This window comes from Aptenodytes forsteri, unplaced genomic scaffold, assembly GCF_000699145.1.
Source record: "Aptenodytes forsteri isolate BGI_AS27 unplaced genomic scaffold, ASM69914v1 Scaffold132, whole genome shotgun sequence".
NCBI lineage: Eukaryota > Metazoa > Chordata > Aves > Sphenisciformes > Spheniscidae > Aptenodytes > Aptenodytes forsteri.
Window position 1 is genome coordinate 2281341 of NW_008795520.1, and position 20540 is coordinate 2301880.

The window sequence follows — 20540 nt, forward strand, 5'->3', positions numbered from 1 at the left end:
AGGATTTTTTTTTTTTTTTTTTTTTTTTGGGGGCTTTTTAGGTCTTTTTTCTTTTTGCTGTCAACAGTTTACACTAGCTAGACATAGTGAAACTGTAGTACTTCTAAACTCAATTCAACAGGAAATTTTGTAACTGTAAAGGTATAAACACTACAAATTTTCAAGGTCACATGTTACTCTCTTCACAATTACAGATCATGGCTAACAGAAACATTTATTTTTTAAACACATTCCAAAGCTTTCTGCTCATTCAGAATAGTTTAGTTTTTTTTAAGCAAACCAGCATCTTGAAAAAAACTCATAGGCACTGCATTGCTGATGGGCTTCTAAGCTAGAGAGCAATTAAAGCCTGTCTTATCTAAAAAGAAAATCATAAGCTCTGGCCATAAGCTGCTTCTGACACATTTACATAATCCTACAAACATTGGAGTGAGTACTGCACATTGCAGCATAAACTTATAAGAATTAGTATAATAAAGATGAACTGTTTTAAAGCAGAAGACAATAAGGCCAATTAAAATCCAAGCCTAGAAACAACGGACCTATAGAACTTAGACTAGATATATGAAAAGGAAGAACAGTATGTTAACTGCCCATTCCACAACTGCAGTGATTATGAGCTTTGATTCTTGATGCTTTTTTTTTTTTTTTAATTTGTATTCCAGTACAGGTACATACCGCCTTTTAAATCAGCTGACGCCCCCACGTACTGGAAGTTGTCCATATTAATTACATCAATAATAGGAGACACAACTCTGGTCTTGTCCTAAAATAAATATTAGAAAGTAATATTGAAATAATGAAATCAATATATAAAGATTCAGGCAGGATGAGATGTTGAACAGTTCAGCAGGATTTCATTAGCACGTCTCCCCCAGCTCTCCCCCTGTTTCAACTTACGGCTCTGAATAGCCAGTGCTGTGAATAGCATTGCTCAGCACTGCTTCAGAAAGCAGAAGCCACACTACATAGCTGGGAATCCTCTTTCTATTCTAGGCTACTTATATTCAAGTAATCCCCCTCTTCTGACCTGCTCTTGAAGAAGGCTGCAAACTTGGAGTTCTAAAGGCAGTCGAGCAAACAGCACTTCCATTCTTACTTTTAAAACCAGCTCAAAGAAAAGAAGCATCCAGGCAATTCGTATTTTCCACAGCAAATTCTAGCCATGCAGTGTACTACAGTCTTATTATTCCAACCTTTAAGGAACACTTAGGCCTTTCTGCAATCAGGAAAGTCTTAGGTTAATGCTAACCCACTTCACGCTAAAAGAATCACACTTCACAATCAGATACTTAGACAGGAAAAAGAACCTAAAAACACCTCAGACTAATGAATGCTATTAATCTCCAGCAGCCAAGATTCCAGTGGTACAGATACCACGTTCCTCTATCCGACCATGGTCTCATATACTACTCTGAGTAATGTTAATTACCTTAGCTGATGTGTTTGTCAAAACAGTTTTAAAGAAAAAACAAAAATCTTTCCAACAACTCCACATGCATCATCCAGTAGGATCACAAGACATCGGTACTCCAAAAAAAGACTCATCTAATATTAGAAATGCAATAAGACGGTTAAACCGGTTCGTCTCCATGAAGTAAGTACTTCTTGGGGAAGGAAAAAAAAACAACCTCAAAACCCCAACAAAATACACAAACAAACAAAACTCCAACCCAAAAAAACCAACCCAGTTACATTTACACACTGAAGCATAACTTCTACAGTACTTTGATTGAACACTTTGCTTGAGTTCAAAAACAGAACTTTGAGCTCCACAATTTAGCATCATTCAGAGATCACAGATAACTTCAGAACAGTGTATCACCAAATCTGTAAATATAAAAAGTGTTCTGAATAAACAGGAGATATTTTGGTAACTCTGTTATAGAGAAATGGTTCTCATGGTTAAAAAACCACCAACGTAAACATCTCCATTTTAAAAATTTATTTCATAAGTATTGTTATTTGAAGACATACATATATTCTCAACAGCGGTTCAGCAATGCATCCCCCCCTTGCTAATCAGTATTATACAGAACAGATCGGAACCAAACTAGTATGAGAATAGTTTGAGCTCATAACAAGAGACTTAAAAGCAACTCTTTTAGTCAAATGCTTTGCTTGGTCCAATAAGGACATTAAACACCCGTTTTCGTTTATTGAATCTTAACTATTCAGCTAAAAGCTGAAGACTAAGCTAAAAGTTGAAGACTCATTGCTGATTTCTACATTCCTTTTAAGTATCACTGCAGCTATACCACCTGGGCCAAATATCTGCCTTTATGAGGGATGTAATGTAACATCTGATCAGGTCTGCTACCACGTATTAATTAGCTTAGTCTAAAGCAAACTAGAAACACAGATAAAGACCAACCTGTCCTGTTCCCCCATCAACCACATCTTTAGCTCCTATTTCTGTTAGCTGTAGCTCCAAGTCCATGTTTGCAATGGCAATCTTATGGTTTTGCTAACTGTGTTGTACTTGGGAGGCAATTATGATTTACTGCACCTTAACTGCAAAACTCTACTTGTGTTTATGTGCTCTCCTACACCACTAAAGCACTTCAGGTGCACCCATGACCTTATTTTAGGCATTCTATCTACAGTGACAGAATTAGAAAACTCCTTTATTTAAAGACTGATGAGACAGAAGATATCCAGCCTACCAAGTGATTCACTATACACCCATCAGCATGAAAGACAAAAATGAAACCACCCTTCCTTTCTTTCTCCTTCTTTCCTTAGCTGAAACTGAGACAGCTTATAGAATAGAATCATAGAATCATTGAGGTTGGAAAAGACCCTTAAGATAATCAAGTCCAACCATTAACCTAGCACTGCCAAGTCCACCACTAAACCATGTCCCTAAGCACCACGTCTCCATGGCTTTTAAATACCTCCAGGGATGGTGACTCAACCACTTCCCTGGGCAGCCTGTTCCAATGCTTGACAACCCTTTCGGTGAAGAAATTTTTCCTAATACCCAGTCTAAACCTTTCCTGGCACAACTTGAAGCCATTTCCTCTCGTCCTATCACTTGTTACTTTGGAAAAGAGACCAACAGCTACGCCCATCTCTAAAAACCTTTTCTGACAAAAATTTGCATTTTCTCAAATGGTTCTACTCAGCTCGGTTGAACCTGGTGGTAAGAGTCGCCCAAGCTATCAGGTGTCACATTAGGTAGAGCTTCAGTTAGGCTTCAACTTATCTCCACTTTATTGTGCTGAGTAAGCAGGTAGCATGTTGTCTCTGCGCATTTGGGATTTCCTCAAGCTTTTACTGCTGGTCTGATTAGTTCTATCAATATCAGTGCGACACCGCACTAACACCACTTGCTACACCTAACGTATTACTTAAACAACTTACAGTTGTTTCTCCGACAGACAAATACACAAGTTGCGACCATTCAGTCCAATGTACAATCCCCACTTTGTTGGCTTGGAAACACGCTGTTCCTTCCATGATTTGAAATTATAGATCTGCTCAGCAGCAAGGCAGACAAAAGACTTAAAACATTCTTAAGGTGATGCTTTGCAGGGCACTACAAAGTTGTTAATGCAGAGACTGCTAAAAAGAGCTTGTGGGTCTCCAAAGTACAGGGAGTTCATTCACTTAAAACACTAAAAAGCAGCAGCTCCCTTTAAATTATCCTAAAGCAAAATACTTATTTATCCATAGTGTGATTAAAGTAGACATCTGATGTGCATTTTAGAAACAGAAACACAAGCAAAAAGGAACTCTTCTTTTTATAATCTCCTGTTTCATTCTGAAGGGTTGACACCATAACTTATAATGGAACACACAATTGGAAAACTATGTGCTTCTTGGTGAGGGTAATGGAAAGAAATAGCCTGTGAATACTGCAAGTCTCTAGTGCCTGGAAATTTGTAGCAGACTATTTCATTTTAATATTTCATAAGGAGGTTATGTATGCTCTAGAGAGTTAGACTATTATATATTATTCTCATAAACCATCAGAAATTATCCTCAAGATTCTGCATAAATTGCTTCCCCCCTCTAAAAATCTCAAGACACTTCAAAGGTTAAGCTTCACAAGACTCTTAAGAGAAAATATAAATATTTTACTTTCAGCATTGTGCCAGTTAAAAGTTGACTCATTCAAGGTCACAAAAATCTGAGACAGATATGAAAAAGGAATCCACATCTCATTTCTTAATCCTAGCTCTTTCTCCCTTTTAAGATCATCTTTGTTTAAAAATATTTCCTTTCAGCATTGTGCCAGTTAAAAGTTGACTCATTCAAGGTCACAAAAATCTGAGACAGATATGAAAAAGGAATCCACATCTCATTTCTTAATCCTAGCTCTTTCTTCCTTTTAAGATCATCTTTGTTTAAAAATACCTTCCTAAAAGTGATACAGGATTTACAGCTATGCTATGAAAACAGATTAGTTCCATTCTGCACCAGAATATTTCAATTTTTATTTTTCTCATATAACTGATGTATCATAAGAATAAAACATCAAAGTGATTAGAAATTGGAAATGGAAAAAGCCAAGTAGACAAGTGTTCATGAAAAAGCTAGTAGTTACCAAGGTTTTCAAGATTGTGTATACTTATTGCTATATTGACATTTTGGGGGAATCAAAGGGTTAATCTCCACTGTCTCCTCGTTTAATCTCCCCTAACGCGCACATAAAAAAGAAAAAATCTAGAGGGCATAAAAGGTAGCCTTAGGGAAACAGGCAGAAAACCATTCTCCAGGAGGGAGCAAAGAGGGAAAAGATATACCAGCTCCAGGTTACACAGGTATCTGTACATTCTGAATTCTAAAATATTCACCTTGTATGTATGCTGCTTCTGCTTTAAGCCTTTGCTCAAATCGCTGAAGAAAAATCCCTAGCAGTGTCAGACCCCTTTAGGGGTGCTAAGCAAGCCTGGTCAATAGACAAAGATAGTCTAACCAGGAAACCATCTCAAAGAAGAAAACTGTGGGATGGATCATCTTTCAATTGAAGAGGAGAGCTTGATGCCTCAGGTGCTCCTAACACAAGCAAGAGGTCAAGGACAACTTTCTAAAGTGGTTATAGCACATCAGATAGAGTACTGTAGAACTGATTCAATTCAGACTGTTTCTTGGAAGCTATAAATTTTTTTATATTGTGACACACACAACTAATCCCCCAAAACTCTGACAGAATTAAATGCTAAGTGGGCAATTCTGGAACAAAAGGAAAAAAGAAAAAGCCTACACTTTCCACCACATATAGAATAGATGCAGCAGCGCACCAGAAGATACTGTATTAATGCATAGTAGCCCTGACCTGAAAAAAGTTACCTTTGAGGCCAGGGCAGGAATGAGTTCATATCTATTCAGCTTTTTGTCACCGAGACTATCAAGAAAATGCTGCCAATTAACATCAAGTAACATACCGTCTGCACTGTGAGCAAAATCAATCCATTTAAAATAACAAAGAATATCATATACTATACGTAAACACTATCCATGTCTTAATTATTTGAACAAGCAGAAAGCTTAGAAGCTACTTTATCAGCCCCCATACTTGTTGGTTGGGAATCTTCCCAGATGAAAGTAAACTGGAATTCCACATCAACTATTTAACAGTACATCAAGCTTTTAAGGATGGAAAACTGTATTCATACAGCTGAAAACTATTAAATGGCACACACGATTACTGTGTATCACAGTGACAACTCTGAGGAGTAAGTCTTGAAGGGTCTAGTAATACATGTGCTGCTAAAAAGTGGCTGCTGCACAAAGCAAAATATGCACCAGTTTCTCCCACCAAGTACACCACATGTAACACTGGATCTTCACAAAACTGTCAGCAGTTTAATAAGAGGTTTTACACATTCTGTTATGATGAAAAGGTTAACAGTTTTTCATATCCCATACCAGTTTCAGAAAGCTAAATGAGTGTGTCCTGAAAAAAGTCATAAAGAAAAAGGGTAAATGGCAAAATAGCTGTCTTACTAAAAGCAGGGTTTTGTTGACCAAAACTACCATTTCTCTTCTGATGTCTTGAACAGGTAGATGCTTCAAAACATTTACACAAAAAGGCTTGAAAACTGTTTCCACATCCTAGAATCGATTAGTGCTTTAGCTGCAAGCATTCTCCACTTCCTTCTGAGATATATTTAATGTCTTCGAGTTTATTTTCCTAGTTAATTGTTATAGAGAAATTCCCCCAACCCTTCTGAGGCTGCAACACTTCACACGAGCACAAAAATAGAAGGAAGTGCTGTATTACTCACGCTCAAGGGCTTTGTAGGCTCTAGGTACTTTAATAGCGTCCAGGTTTGAGCTGATTAGAGTTAGTTCTACTCCAAAATAGGATTTTAACTGCTGATATGTCTTAGGCAACTTACAGTATTTCTGGAATACACAGTAAAGCATCATAGAACCAAACAGAATAAGGAAAACCAGTCATCAGTTGATAGCTTCTCCATTGGCATATTGAGTATATGGGTTTTACTTCCTTCCCTGCCCCCCCCCTCCCCTTTTTGTGGGGAAATGCAGAGGGAAGTGTAGGGAGGATAAGTGAAGAACTGGGCATTAACAAGACAGAGCAGCTTAGCAAAACCATTTTGACCAGAAGCATTTTGAAAGAAAGCCTGTCCAGGAAGGGGAGTTTACCAGAAAGGGAATGCAATTAAGAAAGAAGAAAAACCCTGTTGTCTTGAGTGTTCCCCAGTGCTTTTTGGGATCACACTTGATTCACTTTCCAGTTCAACTGAGTTCCTCCAGAGCAAGTTAACAAGTATAACCAACCCCTGGAGAAAACAGTATACTTTCACTCAATACTCTCAATTGCTTTTCCGGGACACAGACTAAGCATCATTTACATAGAAGCTGAGAGCCCACAGTCCCTGCTAATTTCCATGAGAATTTTGGTTTCACAGCTCAACCTCTCTCCTATTAGCACACTGAATCTTAATGAGGTATAAATACTCAGGTAAACTGAACTACATTGAGATGATATTGGTTGAGGAGAACTATACTTTGCTCTAAAGATTTTCAACACTTACTGCAGCAGTCCCTAAAGAACCAAAGAAGCATATATTTGAATTGCTTGTAAAGACAATAATAAATATTCACATTTTATGTTCCTGTGTTCACAGATAAAATGAACAAAAAATGGGTTTTAATCACGGAACACTCCGATCATCTCCATCACCTCACTTCAGAGAAAAAGCTTCCTTAGAAAAATGCATAAAATTAATGTAGTATAAACCAGATGGCTTTAAAATTTAAAAGCTACTCCTTCAGGAAATTGCTTTAGAAGAACTCTTTACTAACCTCAGCTACTCTTTCCAAAAGTGGTTCCAGCCAGTGTTCATTGCATTCACAGTGACTATCCAGGAAGGTCAATACTTTTGCTTGTGCTGCATCTGCCCCTCTGACACGGGAGCGCATCAAGCCTGAGAAGTAAAGATAAAAAGTTTAAAGTACCTACTGAGGAAAACAATCAACTATAGTGAGAAACTATTGCATTCCAAGTCAGTCATTAATTAAATTACTCTGACTGAGACAGGGCAAACACACAAGTTCCATTATCAAAATGAGACGCTAATTAACAATTCAGTGAAATGACTTCATAACAAACAGCCTGCAAGCTGCCAACCTACTGCACCCTAGTCTACAGGTTTCAATCTGATTTAGGTAGAAGAATTAAAGTGCCTTTTCAAAAAACATGATACACGAGTACAGCTGGGTCTCCATTACAGTAAGTAGTATTTATACTGATAAATGTTACTCAAGACACGTCCTGAAAACAAACATCTTTCCAACAGTTCTACGATAGAACTGAGGAAAGCACCATCATTAACTTATCCTCCCCAGCTTTTTGCCACCCCCCCCATCTTAGTTGCCACAGTCTGTCCGTTCTTCTATCAACTTCTTCCAGAAATATCCATGCTTCATTAATTCATGTCTGAGAGCCTTCCTCCCATGCCTTTCAACTGTCTTTCCCCTGTGTTTCTTGCAATTCTCTTGTTTTGTAGGTTTTTTTTGGTTTTTTTTTTTGTTTGGGTTGGGTTTTTTTGTTTGTTTGTTTGGGGTTTTTTTTTTTTTTTTGAAAAGATTTCTTTAGGAAGAAACTTCTGGTAAAGCCAAAGGGTTCTTCTCTTCTCTACACCTCAATTACACAGATCCCCTCACTGATTTACCCTGTTCCTTTCCTTCCTTCCTTCTCTTTTAATATTTGTTCATTGGATGACCTCACCATTCCTTAAAGTTCCTTGCTATATATACACAAATCATAGAATCACAGAATAGTTTGGGTTGGAAGGGACCTCTAAAGGTCATCTAGTCCAACCCCCCTGCCGTGGGCAGGGACATCTTCAACTAATAACCCAGAACATCCCACCACTACCTTCAATACAGGAAAAATAGCAAGCTTCCTCTCATTCCTTTGCAAATTTCCTCCCTACTTTTCGCTATTACTATTCAAAATTCACTGATTGCATTGTCACTCAAGACCAAAGCCAAGTAATTACTTTTTTTTTCTTTTTCTTTCTACATTGTTTCTCACCAAATCTGTTCTGCTTTTCTTTTTCCCCCTTAACTGAAATATTGTAAAAGAGTCAACCCCATTTCTTTCCATCCCCTTTACAAAATAAACCTGCAAAATATGACTGCCAAACAGAATACAAGATGCTTAAGACGGAAAGCTTGTTTGATCTCTCCAACATTCAGCAAGAGCCTCACCAAGATCCTTGTACTATCTCTTACCGCAAATGTGAGCGCTTTACTGTTGTAGATACGCACTGTGCTGATGCTCTCCGACAGTACTTTCTACACCTTATCTGTTGCACATTGGCAGCTAACTGTACCTCGTTGCTTTTTATGCTGTCTCCCTAATTCCAACCTTTGAACCTGTTCTGTTCAGTTTTTCCACATCAAACCATTCCTCAATCACTCTGGTTATTTTTCTTTTACTTCTGCAGTTCCTCCTTCCAGAGCTTATTATTTCTAACTTCCATTCTTATAGAACCTACTGTCTTGCCCCACTTTCATGGAAAACACACAATAGCATTTCTAATTTCAGATTTAGGGCCAAAAAAATGGAGGTGACCACTTGGGTCATTGAGTCCTCTACAATCACATTCAGCCTTATAACTGAAAGAGTCAAGAAGGTTCCCCTGAACATGTATTCTGTAGACTACCACATCTTCCAAAACACATCTGTTCCCATAAAAAACTCTGGTCTTACAGATGAGACTAAAAGCTACTATCACATATTTCTGAAAGCAAGGCAGTCAATGTCATCCCCTATGCAGACACCGCCCCTTTATTTTAATTTTTGTTTTAAAACACACTGCTTTTCTCTGTTGTTCATACTAATGTGTTACTCTTAGCATCCTACACACTGGTTGATTTTACTGATTCTCTAAAATTTTAATTTGTATTTGTCCGAGATATTAGTGTCAGACTACACTTGAAAATGAAAAGCAAAGTGAATATCAAACTCAAGCATAGCGAGCCAGCAATCAAATGAAATCTTACAGTATTTTAATTTAAAAAATTATCACGTGATTGCACATATGGATGCCTAGGCAAAACTTTATGAACAGTACAGTAGATCCCATGGGTAATAATTTAATCTTAATCTCACAAAAATACCAAGTAAACTAGTATTATGCCTTCAATCTGCAAACAGTTGTTCTTTTCTGACATAGTAAAAGATTTGTCAAATAGTATTTCATTTTCAGATATACTGATGCATATTTTTAAGTATGAATTTGTATATGCAGTACAAAGTTAATATTTATAATTACTAAAAAATAAAAATAAAGAAGTGTGACTTCATTCTGTTTTTCCATTACTATTACCTCCATCTTTAAATGCTGTACTGATCAGAAAAATGACATTAACTTACTCAGGACCCTGCAACCATGGCAAGTCATAGAAGGCCTGCTTTCCTAACAAGCCTTTGTTCACAAGCATATTCCAAAGAAAACATTTAAACACTAAGAACCCACCAGTTTGCAATAACTTTAATTATGGGACAACACAGGTTCTGTGCATGTAATTTCCAGTTTCTGACAGTCTCATGATTCTAGCTGCTCCCCAGGCCAGGCTGGCAGCCTAGAAGATACAGCGCTTATAAAAATAAACAAGCACATATCTGCTAACTCAGTCAGCTATTTCAACCATCAACTCTCAGTTATTATTTCAAACAGCTGTAGAATAACAGTTGCCTATATCTAATACTTTAAGCTCCGTAGCCAGGAAGCTGCTGACTAAAGGGCTCAGTGATATGAGACCATAATTTACAAAGCAACAAAGAAGAAGAAAAAAAAATGTAGGACGAGTTTGTTACATGGCACACTGGCTTCAGCAAAACTGGCATACGTGGTCCCAGCCCTCCTGGCTGCTCAAACGCTCTCAAGTCTGCCAAACAAATTTTGCCAGGCTGCCCATCAACTGGATCCTTAAAATGATCTCTAGTAAGGGAACCAGCAAAAGAGAGGGCTATTTTTAAGCTGGATCATTTCAATCAATCATACAGTTTACAGTGAGACCTTACGTACAATGGGAGCAGCTTAACTGATGATTCAGTACAGTTACAGAAAGGAGAGGTTGAGGGTGAAAGGCAGTTTCTCAAGTCAGCTTTCACTGTGAAAGCCAACAATGGGCAACTGCACACACAACAATACAGAATTAATCAGAATTACTGTTCTTACTTGCACAAATGCATTTGTTTTTATTCCTTCCACTAGTAAGTTGATTTATAAAGTGAAAATCCCCCCTTCAATATGGAACATATAGCAGAACATTCCTTTAAAAGACTGATGAAGATTAACAGATAAGGCAGCACAGGGGAATTTGTACCTTCCTTCACGCAGATTAAGCCTACCTTCTCGGCGATCATTTCGAAGAACCCGCACTTTTTCAATTTTTCCCAAGAGAGCACCATCCTCAGCTTTAAAAAGTAAAATAATAAAAAAAAAAAAAGTGATGAGAACCAGTTTGATATCCAACAATGTATACCATAAGAGTGTCTGTCTTCAAAGAAAAACAAAAGCTTTGTAGTGGAAAGTGTTTATGGTCATAAATAGTTAAATGTAAGATATATGTTTAAAAAAAATGCCTACTTGTCTCACCAGAAATAAAGAAAAGTTACCAGGCTAAAAAATTACTACCCTCATTATTTTATTTAAAGCTAATTTAATTTTACACTCTTGAAATATTTTTGTTTAATGATATTCTCTTTGCTTACTTCACAGTTTCTACGTTGCATAAGAAAAAACACTTTTATAGGATTAAACTATTTTCTAGGATTAACTGTTTTCTTTGCATATAAGAAAGCTCACTTTTTAACCAACATTAAGGCTTAAACCTATCCTAAACTAGCTATAAACTAGCAATGCAAGTGTAGACATTAAATTCCTTTAAGAAAAGTTACTCAGAGGTCCATTTCAATTGTTCAAGTTTGTATTGTGATACCCTAGTACTTATAAAACCTTGACTTATTTTAGAGTCAGTAAGAATTTTTTCCAAGAGATTGATGGAGACCAGCATTCATTTAAAGCAGTGCTACAAAAATATTTCTTGCAAGCATCATGGGTTTTATTTTTACATCAGATAACATGCTATGTAAAGGCCGTTTTCAACTATACACTCTGCTCCTTCAGCCAGCAGGAAGTAATAAAACATACCTGAAGTATTTATCAGAACTCTTCACATTTCCACAATGACAGATATGAAAGAATTAAGACCTGGTTTTGGATCAGTCTCTGCAAACTCCTATTCATGTGACCTATTCTCAACCGAGTCACCTACTAGCACCTACAGAAAGTCTTACCAGAATAAACAAAATAAAGTTAGGACCCTGTAAGAGTACTTACAATCGTTACTGTAGTCATCCACCAGTATGATTTCCTTAATAAGATGTGATGGGCTTTTTTTAAGGACACTGAAACAGGAAAAAAAAAAAAGATTCAACACTAAGCAGTCTTAATTTTCCATAACGATGTCACAAAAGCAGTTATTTTGTTAAGCCACAGCAGAACCTAGCCCAGGATGCTATCTTCAACCACAGCTATTGGCTTATTCTTACAGAAAGTGTTTGTCAAGAGAGGCACACGTAGAATCATTCCCCCCAAAATTCAAACCTCCAGAAATCAGTGCATTAGACAACTTGTAACATGGAAGTTTTGCAGATATCTTCAGGTCAAATATCCCCTGAGAATCCATCTTCGCTGATTTTTTTCTTGAAACTAGTTATACAGCCAACCTCCACACATCGTCTGGTAATTGGTTCCACACTTTCATGCATTTGTAATTAAGGGGAGCAATTTTGTTTAACATCACTATTTCAGAATGTAAGTACTGGAGGCATCAATGAAATTAAGACTCATCTTTCCCTCTGCAAATGGTTCAGGAAAGCATAATGGATTGTTACTTCCCTTCCTTATCATAAGCCATTATCTGACACAAATGAATGGCCTTTAGGGAAAAATCAAGGTCTCTCTTAGGTATACCTGACGACAGTTCGAAGCAAAGCAGATCTTGCCTCATTATGAAAGGTGATCACCACACTAGTGGCTGGCAAATCTATCCGCCACTGTTTCCGTTGACACCTGAAAGACATAATACCCTGTCATTTGAACATAGTATTTACATCCCAGGCTTAGCAGACAGCCTTCGCTGTGCAGCAATTATCTATTAAAGTCACGTACACACTGCACCTACCTAGGAAGAATGAAATATCTTGTTTTCAGATGAGATTATAATCAAGTCCTCTTCTGCCACTTTTGGTAGTTGTCTTAGTACACAACAGACTAAGAAGTCAGTGTCAGATATAGGCAGGTTCAGTAAAGTCACCAGACTATGATCACTGCAGCATGTCATAAATACCTTTCGTGCAACTGAGTATGAAACCAGAGCACTTATTTTACTTTAAAAGCATTCAATAAATCTAAGCAAATGAGCATATTTTCAGTGAAAATGCATGGGTTCACAGGCTACCATATGTCTCTTCTTTAGAATGGCACGTGTCCACTTCTCCCTTTATTTTTAAAAGGTACTGTAGCATCCTGGTCTTCCTCATAGATACAACTTCTCATTAGAATAGAAAACTGTTTTTAAGGATTGTAACATGCAGAATTTGAAAAACAAAGCTAGCTATGACAATGTTGAGCCGACTAAACAAAGAACCACATCCTTCCAAACCATAAAGATAATGGAATATTTAATTTATGTCAACTCACTTTTCATCACCTCTAGTAGCCTGAAATTACTATAATAAGCAAAAAGAAGCAAATCCCAAAATAATTCCTGCAGGACTACATAAAGTTAAACTGTTTAAATCTACTGACAACAAACCTAAAAAAGACACTACTCATTGTATTAGACACTAACAGTACTAGAAAACACTGTATATTGAGTTCATGCTGAAAGCATTACAGTCTGACAGGTCACGATACTGATCCCCATTCATGCAGTAACATACACGAGTGATGTATTTCTTCACATATCCTTTATTTAATATTAGGGGTAGAGTTTTAACAGGCCTAGCTGTCTTCAAAGGGGATAAACCCAGCTAGCATACACCTGTAGCAAATCCAGCAAGTAATTCTGTACTCTGTGCAGTATTAATCAAACTAGCTTTTACGGGAAGACAGGTGAGTTACATTGCTACATCAACTTCTAAAACTAGGCCTCTGCCTATGTAAAAGGCCCTTCCACACCTGATTAAACATCTGCGACATGCACCACAAACCATGCAGCCTTCAACCTCTTGGAATCAAAGAGCAAGCAGCAATGCACTTCTTGCCTTTGCCCACCCTACAACATCCCAAGGACCTGCAGTGTTTTCGATACAACACACCCGTAATGTCGCACACATTACTGCTTGCCGTGAAACAAAACGTTATTGTGCCATGCTGACCTCACTCGCTATGAAGAAAAACAAAGCCCATGCCAACCCTACAACTGCCATGTCAGACTAGCAAGGCCATATCTAGCTTTGTTTCTCAAAAGATGGGTGTACAAGATTGCTTCAATGCTGGGCACTAGTGACGAAGCTATGAATCACAAACTTGTATGCGTTTCTGGAAAGTAAAGAATTAAGACCTTCTCTGTTGTGAGCTTCTGACAATTCATCTAGACAGCTACAGGACATCCAGCTAATATACACCAAAGCCTATGGTGCCAAAAAATATATACTTTTCTCTGCTAACTTTAAAATTGTCCACAGAGGACAAGCCTACTGTGCATGCAGTTATCACATGAAGCACTTGCATTAGAATAATTTAAAAAGTCACATTAAACTTATACTGATCTTTTTGCAGAAGAGAGCGCTTGAGCCAGAGTGCATCTTAGGGTGGAATTACTCAAGGCAATGAAGCCTCTCAATTTTAAGAAAACTCAAGAGAAGAGCACTACTGCATATTTCTGAGGGAGAAATTAAGATTTTTAGACTTCCTAATACAACCGGAGGAATGTTTCACTGAGTATTTCTGCTCTCAGCTCTTCAAAAATCCCTGCTTTAACTGACTCAGTAGCAGTCCTCCTCCTGTTCTGCTGTGTCAATAGTGCCACAGTTAAAACTCAAACCAAAGAAACAATGTCATCACTTTTGGCACAGAGATCAGACTTTCTTTCCTCAATTTATTGCACTTAATGTTACATGCAGAATGAGCAGATACATTTGGATAAAATAGAACTTGAACTGAAAACTTCAATGCTTAGTGTAGGTCATTAAAATCAGTTAAGACATGAAAAGTACGTTCTTTCCCCTAGAAATTTGAGTCGCTGGACTAGTTCATATCATTAACAAATTTTCTGAAACCTCCATGGTTTGTTGAAACCATTTTTTGACAGAAATATCCACTTTAACCAGTGCAAGGAGAACCTTCACCTCAACAGATATCTGGGTACCAGAGAGACAGAAAAGTTTGTTTCTTCTCTACTTAAGAATAAAACTTGAGTGTGAGGTCAGAAGCTTCTAATAGTTGCCAAATGAGAAAGAAAACACGGTTTAGTCCAGCTAAAGTACTTACCAGTAATTCTCAAGAATCATGCCAACGCATCAGGTAAGAGACGTGATCAGAAACCCCTGGTCCAAAGTAAGCGCGGTGGACATTGGTCCACAAAAACCATGGAGTAGTTCACCCTTCATCCCACTTGGGAGACTATTTTACACTGACAGGAGGACAGCTCTGGAAGTTTCCTGTTGTGACTGTGACACTCACTTCCTGGATCTCCAAAGTCTACCATGACAGGGATAGCTCTCAATTACACCTCGTAAACAGACTGCAACAGAAGGAAACCCAGAGGTTTCTCAACACTGTTGGAAGTGGCAGTTGTGAGCATCAGCTGGCGTGAGAATCTGCATTCCTGCTCAGACCTCCTCTCTCTGCTTCCTTTCTTATGTTGTGTCTGCCTGTTTCTCACTTCTCCCTTTTGCTTAAAATAAAGGCAAGCAGCTTAAACAGGCGAACCAAAGTGTTTTCTAGTACTGCTGGCAGGCTTTCACAAAAAGCAAGTAGAAAACTTTGGTCTTAACCTGATGCTAGTAAAAGTTTGTCCTATGCAGAAAAGACTAAACAACGTAGTATAAAAAGAGATGCATAATTACACACACATTTACGTATCTAATGTAGAATCCTGATAAACTGCTTCTAAACAGCCTAGACAATTTCAGCAGTTAACTAGTAGTATTATGTAGTTATTTTAAAGTCAGACAGCCTCTTAGACACATCAATACAATTAATAAAAAGTTGCTTAAGCAGAAACAAGTATTTCCTCATCCAGGTTTCTTTTCTTAAAGAAAAAGATTGTAGCAGCTCCATAAGAGGTCTTAATCTTCACCCAGTTGCCTCCAATTTTATTGAAAATAACATGCTTCCAAGTGACATGTGCTCAGATCTGTAACATATTCTTCTTCCTATGGCTAGTGCTCTTGCTCTTTCCATTGGACAGTTCCCAAACAAATATTTCATGTGACTTTTTCAGCTTCGGCAGTGAATGTCCTTGCCAAAATAGACGGAAAATTAATTGCAACGTGGCAGGGAAAGCATCGTGGACAATTTGCAGGAATGATTGCTTCAGTTTGGGGTTTGGGTTTTTTTTCGGTTGTTTTTTTTCTTTAAAAAGATGACCATTTACAGACTGATGGAGTATAGTGACAAATTTCACGAATTTCACGATACACTTAAATCTCCTCCATGGCAAAGTCTAAGTAATAATCACAGCACAGATACAGCCTTTCCCCAGAAACATATCCCACTCCCTCCATTGCAGGGTTCTTTTCCAGCTCCATTTAGTGAAAAAACCCAGGCAGGTCAGCATATAATCACAACACTGACAGTTAAAACAAACATAGCCACTGTAATATAATTTGTCTACCGTCATCTCTCTTATTTAAGTTCTTCTCGAAGGAGAGCATTTGTCTGTTAGACTCCCCTCAGAAGTTATTAAATATCTAGAAAAATTCCAAATTCAGCATATCTGAATCATAGAAGCTTCTAGAAGTTGGTGGCTGAGCTTTGCTCTTGTGGGAAAATAATACCTGGTTTAAAGAGTTAGAATGCATTTCTTGTGGAAAAAAAGTATGTGATGAAGAAAAAATTCAGAAGTCATTTTAAACTCCTCAGCATACCACGGGCATCGTGCTTTTCACTGCTTTCATGGCAACACATGAAACACCAGATTCTTCCTACTTTCCCATTCAATTAATGGCAAATTATACAAGACTCTTTACAAATCTACAAATCAACTGCTTAAAGGAACCTAAAACCATGCTATTATACAAGGGATTTAAAAAATGACACAGGAAGTATCTGAGTTTCTATACAAATCTCCTTCGCCATGCCATTCCTGATGAAAGAGCTTTATGGAAAAAAAAAAAACCAAGCACCTTCCTTTTCTCTCTCCCTCTAGTGTCTCCTCCAGCTTCTTCTACCTACAAAGCTGTGAATGTATGTTCATCCTAACTGCACAATTAGTTAGGCAAATTAACTATACACGGTTGGCTAATTTTATGCTTTGAGACTCTGCCTGCCTAGTTTTTAAAACCAAGTTTAACCTGCTTTTGTTATTTTTCTTTAAGTTATGGAAGTCCTAATGAGCAACTGTTGTTTTAATATTAATCAATTCTCCTTAAACAAGATTAGTGCAAGTCACTCAAACCCTTTTTTAAATGAAAGTCTTCTCTACCCACAAGAAAATAATGTTTTTCCTTTCTCTGAAGTGTACTATTTCCTGAATCTGCACAAGCAGCCTGACATAGCAAAAGTTTTAAGCATCTGAAGTGTAATTCTGTCCTGTGTTCACCGGGGTGTGCATAAATGGATTCCTTTAGATCTGGAGTTGACATTCGTCACATACTTAGAAGAACAGAATCACAGAGCGACTGAGATTGGCAGGGGCCCCTGGAAATCTTTTAGTCTAAACTCCCCACTCAAAGCAGGGCCAGCTACAGCAGGCTGTGCACTGGGCTTTGCATATCCCTAAGCCTGGGGACTTCACACCCTTCTCTGGGCAACCTGCTCCACTGTTTGATCATCCTCACAATGGAAGAGACTTCCAAATGTAGAAACCAAGAATAGCCATCCGATGAACAGGAACAAAAAGAGACTGAAACGCAGCACCAGTTTGGATACAGAATACACACTGATGGAAACAGAAAAACTTGAATAAGATTCATTGTTCTTTAACCCACTGTTTAAGGATCGCACCAGAGTTTACTGTTCCTGTCATTTTGAAAGCTGGAGAGTTCCTGCTTTAGAAAACCACCTGCTGCTCAAAAGCCATAAATACAAAAAAGTTAATCCAAGTCAAACAGGGCTCAGCTTGGCACTTACTGATCATGCCTAGTGTCGGGAATGCTTCGGTCCATTCGCAGTTTGTCACTTTCTACCTGATTGAACTTATTGCGGGCATATGGATCCTGACCAGATCGCACCATGGTAGCGCCAACATAAGCATCTTGATCAAAGTCTTGCCACCGAACTTTTCCTACAATAGAAAAACAGGAAAATATCCAATTTAATCTTTGCAATTTAAAGAACAGCAATCAACAATACAAACATAACTGATGAAATAGCTGGGTTTTAATTTTGCAACAAAGTAATTAAACCTCAACATTATTGTTAACAGTGTAACATCAACAGTCACTTTTGCATATTAAATTCCTCTAGAACACCTGTGAATTAATATAAAACTGAACAATTTTACAGATCTCCGTTTATACAAGTAATGCTTGAATGATGCTTCATCTTGTCTGTTTTGTTTGTTGTTTTTTTTAACCCCAACTACCACAGCTTCTATTTAAAAAAAAACAAAAAAACTCCCTCCACGTATCGACAGGCATTAATATGGCAGATGATCTGCCTATAAAGTTATCCAAGTAACATTTTTTTTTTCAAGATCTAGTCCAGACTTCAAAGACATTATAATTTACTTTACTGTCTCATTACATAAGTAAAAACACAGTCAGTTATAATCAAACCATTTGAGGAACAGGCCTTTTACAAGTACAAGGCAACATTATTCTCAAAACCCAGCATTTCGTGTAGGCAGAGCACTAGATCACTCTCCAATATGACATAACTGCAACCTCCTTTACAATCAGAACTGATTCACAGATTAATCCCTCTTTAACAAGGACTGCGTTATGTGACTGGTTGTGGCACTAACATAGAAAGGCAGATTAGCATCCAGCCACCAGGAACAAAATTTCGGGACTTTCACCATCTTCAGGTGTAAAACAATAGTATGATATTTACAAAATGTCTTAAAACTATCAGTTCTTACCTCTGGTTGAATGTTTACTTTTTTGCCTACTGACAGCCAAACCTATGCTATCTACAGCAAATTTGTACCACCTTTAACTCAAAATCAGAGCTCAAGTTCTAATGAAATACAGATATTTTTGTTTTAACATGGATGTGTATGAGAATCTCCTGCAAGCATGTTGTGGTGAACACAGCATGCTGTTGGCATTAAAAAAACAAAGATACAAAGCAAAATCTGCCTTTTGGGGTCACTGTCTATTACAGATGGAGAGTAGTTAATATTCATTGTTTTCATAATTAACATACAAAGTTTTTGAGGTACTTTCAATTAAGTTCAGTAAGCAGCAGGTTGCAGAGATGTCACTCCATTCCAGAGATGCTCTGTTGCCGACTGAGGTTAAACCACGACATCACTCCATTCAAGCTCAGCTTTTAGACAAATATAGCTCAGGCATATCCTAAACTAAGCTGATATGCATAGAGGCAATACTACTCTAACAGCTATTTACAAGAGTCAGAGGTTGCCCAGACGTTTCAAGGTTTGCCTTTGCTCAGTCTCTCAACCTGCACAGCATGGAAACTAAGGCAGGCCTCATTTACAGCTTTCTATCCATAAGCCATGCCCCAACTATGGTGCATTAACTCCTGCTAGAAGATTCTGATATTGAAAGAACACTTTCCATCATGAAACAAAATAATTTTCTATTGTTTAACCGGACAAATACCATCAACTTGATTAAAAATTCTCTATAATCTCAGGGTCATTTACAAAAGCAACTTGGACCCAAGGTGTGATTTGGTTATCAGAGGTTCACCTAGCGGAGGTTGTAAGGCAAAAATATCAAGGTTGGGGGGGAGGTGGTTTTGGGTTGGTTGGTTTGTTTTTAAGAAAATTCCAACATCCAAGTAAAGTCACAGAGTAAGAGAAAAGTGCCCATACTTTTTGATTACTGGTTTAAGAGCTAGCCAGTTAATACTAAGCAACTATTTTTACATCTGAATTACCATCCTAAAGAAGTTAAAACATGCACATACACACACAGAAGCCACAACTAGAGAATTAAACAAAACCAGACTGCAGAACATTTAATAGACACTTGATGAAGCAGCCCAGAGGGTAAACTGTAGGAAAATAACTGGAGGGAGCAATACAGATTTTCAAATTCCAGTTACTGAAAGAACTCTAAAAAGGAAGCTTTCAAGCTGTTGTTGGTAGCCCACAGACTGCCAAGTGTTTTTCTTAGCCTTTCAAGTTCTTTCTTCAAAATATTTCCAGGAACTTACTTTGAAAACAAGTTTACACCTCAGCCAGCTACCACACTACAAATAACCCAATACAGAATCGTTTACAAAAATTACACCAAACCTCACTTGCAACAAAACTATACAAAATGCAAAGTGGCTTGATTCAGGAAACTGGAAGAAAAAGCAGAGATCACAAGATCATCTCCCTGTACAACACTCTCCCTTAGCATTTCCCAATGCTTTTGCAACCTCCTTGGTAACTAAACTGTATTATCACACTTGCTTCTAATTTACAATATAGCTTCAATCTGGAACATATGTTGAATATTTTCTGAAATACAGGACATGTCATTTCACTGCTTTTCCAGTCTAAAAAGATTTTGGTGCATTTTACAAAATATAATCTACACTTAAACTGCATTTATGTAGGACTTTCAACTTTCAAACACTCCAACTTCCAATGGATTTTAATGCTATGCCTGCTTCAGTACTGCCACCCCCATCCACTCCTCTAGTTGCCTTCCATCCAGTGGAAAGAGTGGATATTAGGAAAAATTTCTTCAC

The 20540-nt window shown here is 37.7% G+C and overlaps 1 protein-coding gene across 1 annotated transcript in view; it reads right to left on the reverse strand.

Moving 5' to 3' along the window:
• GALNT2 (polypeptide N-acetylgalactosaminyltransferase 2) overlaps positions 1-20540 on the reverse strand; it is a 47853-nt gene that overhangs the window by 22122 nt on the left and 5191 nt on the right. The window contains exons 2-7 of the mRNA XM_009281774.2: positions 17799-17952; positions 12471-12569; positions 11835-11902; positions 10844-10909; positions 7282-7403; positions 679-766 (exon numbers count right to left, since the gene is read on the reverse strand). Of these exons, the coding sequence (XP_009280049.1) occupies positions 679-766; positions 7282-7403; positions 10844-10909; positions 11835-11902; positions 12471-12569; positions 17799-17952 (597 nt within the window). The remainder of the gene's footprint in view (positions 1-678; positions 767-7281; positions 7404-10843; positions 10910-11834; positions 11903-12470; positions 12570-17798; positions 17953-20540) is intronic.